General features: G+C 45.0%; 1 gene segment (V, D, J or C); it reads left to right on the top strand.

The window, feature by feature from the left end:
* The first annotated feature begins 422 nt into the window (after positions 1-422).
* On the top strand, positions 423-1,369 carry LOC126958362 (T cell receptor alpha variable 4-like). The segment is given in 2 exon segments: positions 423-513; positions 953-1,369. Coding segments are annotated over 2 exon segments (336 nt in total).
* Positions 1,370-1,621: the final 252 nt, after the last annotated feature.

Genomic DNA, 1,621 nt, shown 5'->3' with positions numbered 1-1,621 from the left:
TAGGGGTCAGTGGAGCATTGCAGGTCATAAAGTACCAAGTCAGGCAGGTTACACTTAGACCATGACTGTCAATGAGTCCATGAGTGTCAGACCGACTGCAGTAGATGACCACCCTCTGGGGCTGTGGAAAGTAACGTAATGGGGAATAGGAGCCCAGTGGAATCTACCTTCTCATAGCTTTGCCTCATTCTGACCAAATCTTTAAGGGATTAGACCTCTGCAAAGATCTAAAATGAAATTCAGGCTGCTGTGCTTCAGTACCAGCAATTTTCGCTCCCTACTCTTCTTGGGGATTTAGTTGAACTTTGAGGGGAGCCCTGCTCTGAGGAGCTGCTGCCCTGCTATTGGCTGCTCTCCTGGGACAGCCCTGAGTGACAGCTGCTGGTGTGGGCCCTGGCAGTTGCTGCTGGGCTCATTGCAGCTCAGACGCAGCAAAAGAGCCTAGAACCTGGGTCCTAGTTTGCACCTAGAATATGAGGCAAGTGGCAAGAGTGATCGTGTTCCTGACCCTGAGTGAGTTATTTTGGGATGAAGAGGAATGGGATCTGGGCCTGATGATGCTGGAAAGGAATCTATGACTTTGCCTGCTAGCAGTTGCTCTTTATCCAAGATGTAGAGGGATAGCTTCAGGGTCCCATTTTTCTCCAGGCAGCTCCTGAGCATTTATGTGAGATGTGTCTCGGGGCAGCAAAGATTTTCGGGGTTTCTAATCCCTAGGGTCTATCCATGGGAGGGAGATAGTAAACCTGGCACTTCTGTATATGTTTTCTTGGGCCTCCCTGGGATAAATATTTTTGTATTGAACCATAAATGAGAAGTAAATTGTATGTGCATGTATATGGCAGGGAAGTAGAGTGTGGGGATGGATTTGACTGTAAGAGGCTGCTGAGTGGGACTCTATAACTTACCTTGCTTTCAGGATAGGGGCTAGGATTGTGTTTTACTCCCATAGGTACTTTGAGCCTTGCTAAGACCACCCAGCCCATCTCCATGGACTCATATGAAGGACAAGAAGTGAACATAACCTGTAACCACAACGACATTGCTACAAGTGATTATATCATGTGGTACCAACAGTTTCCCAACCAAGGACCACGATTTATTATTCAAGGATACAAGGCAAACATTGCAAATGAAGTGGCCTCCTTGTTTATCCCCACCGACAGAAAGTCCAGCACTCTGAGCCTGCCCCGGGTTGCCCTGAGTGACACTGCTGTGTACTACTGCCTCGTGGGTGACACACACTGAGACAGACAGGCCTGCACCTGTGCAGTTTTCCTCTGTGGGGTGGGACGCACAGCCTAGAAAGAAGTCCAAAAATGCTTTCTAAAATTTTTATTTTCAAAAGATATTAGCAAATTTATGTATTCTTCTACTATTTGCAAAGTTTATCTCATTTATTTTTTAAATAGGTATTTCATTTACATGATCTAAAATTTAAAAAGTATAAAAGGGCATACAGCATGATGTCTTCCTTCCACCATGGTCCCTGAATACTCAATTATCAAAGTGAGGTATCTGTGGTATTTATACTATTGTTGCTAAGTTCACTGGTACTCCTCAGTTTGTGTGTATAGATAGACACACAGTACATATACTTTATATGCATACCACGCACAGT

This window comes from Macaca thibetana, chromosome 7 (assembly GCF_024542745.1).
Source record: "Macaca thibetana thibetana isolate TM-01 chromosome 7, ASM2454274v1, whole genome shotgun sequence".
Lineage (NCBI taxonomy): Eukaryota > Metazoa > Chordata > Mammalia > Primates > Cercopithecidae > Macaca > Macaca thibetana.
This window is presented reverse-complemented; position numbering and strand designations above follow the sequence as displayed.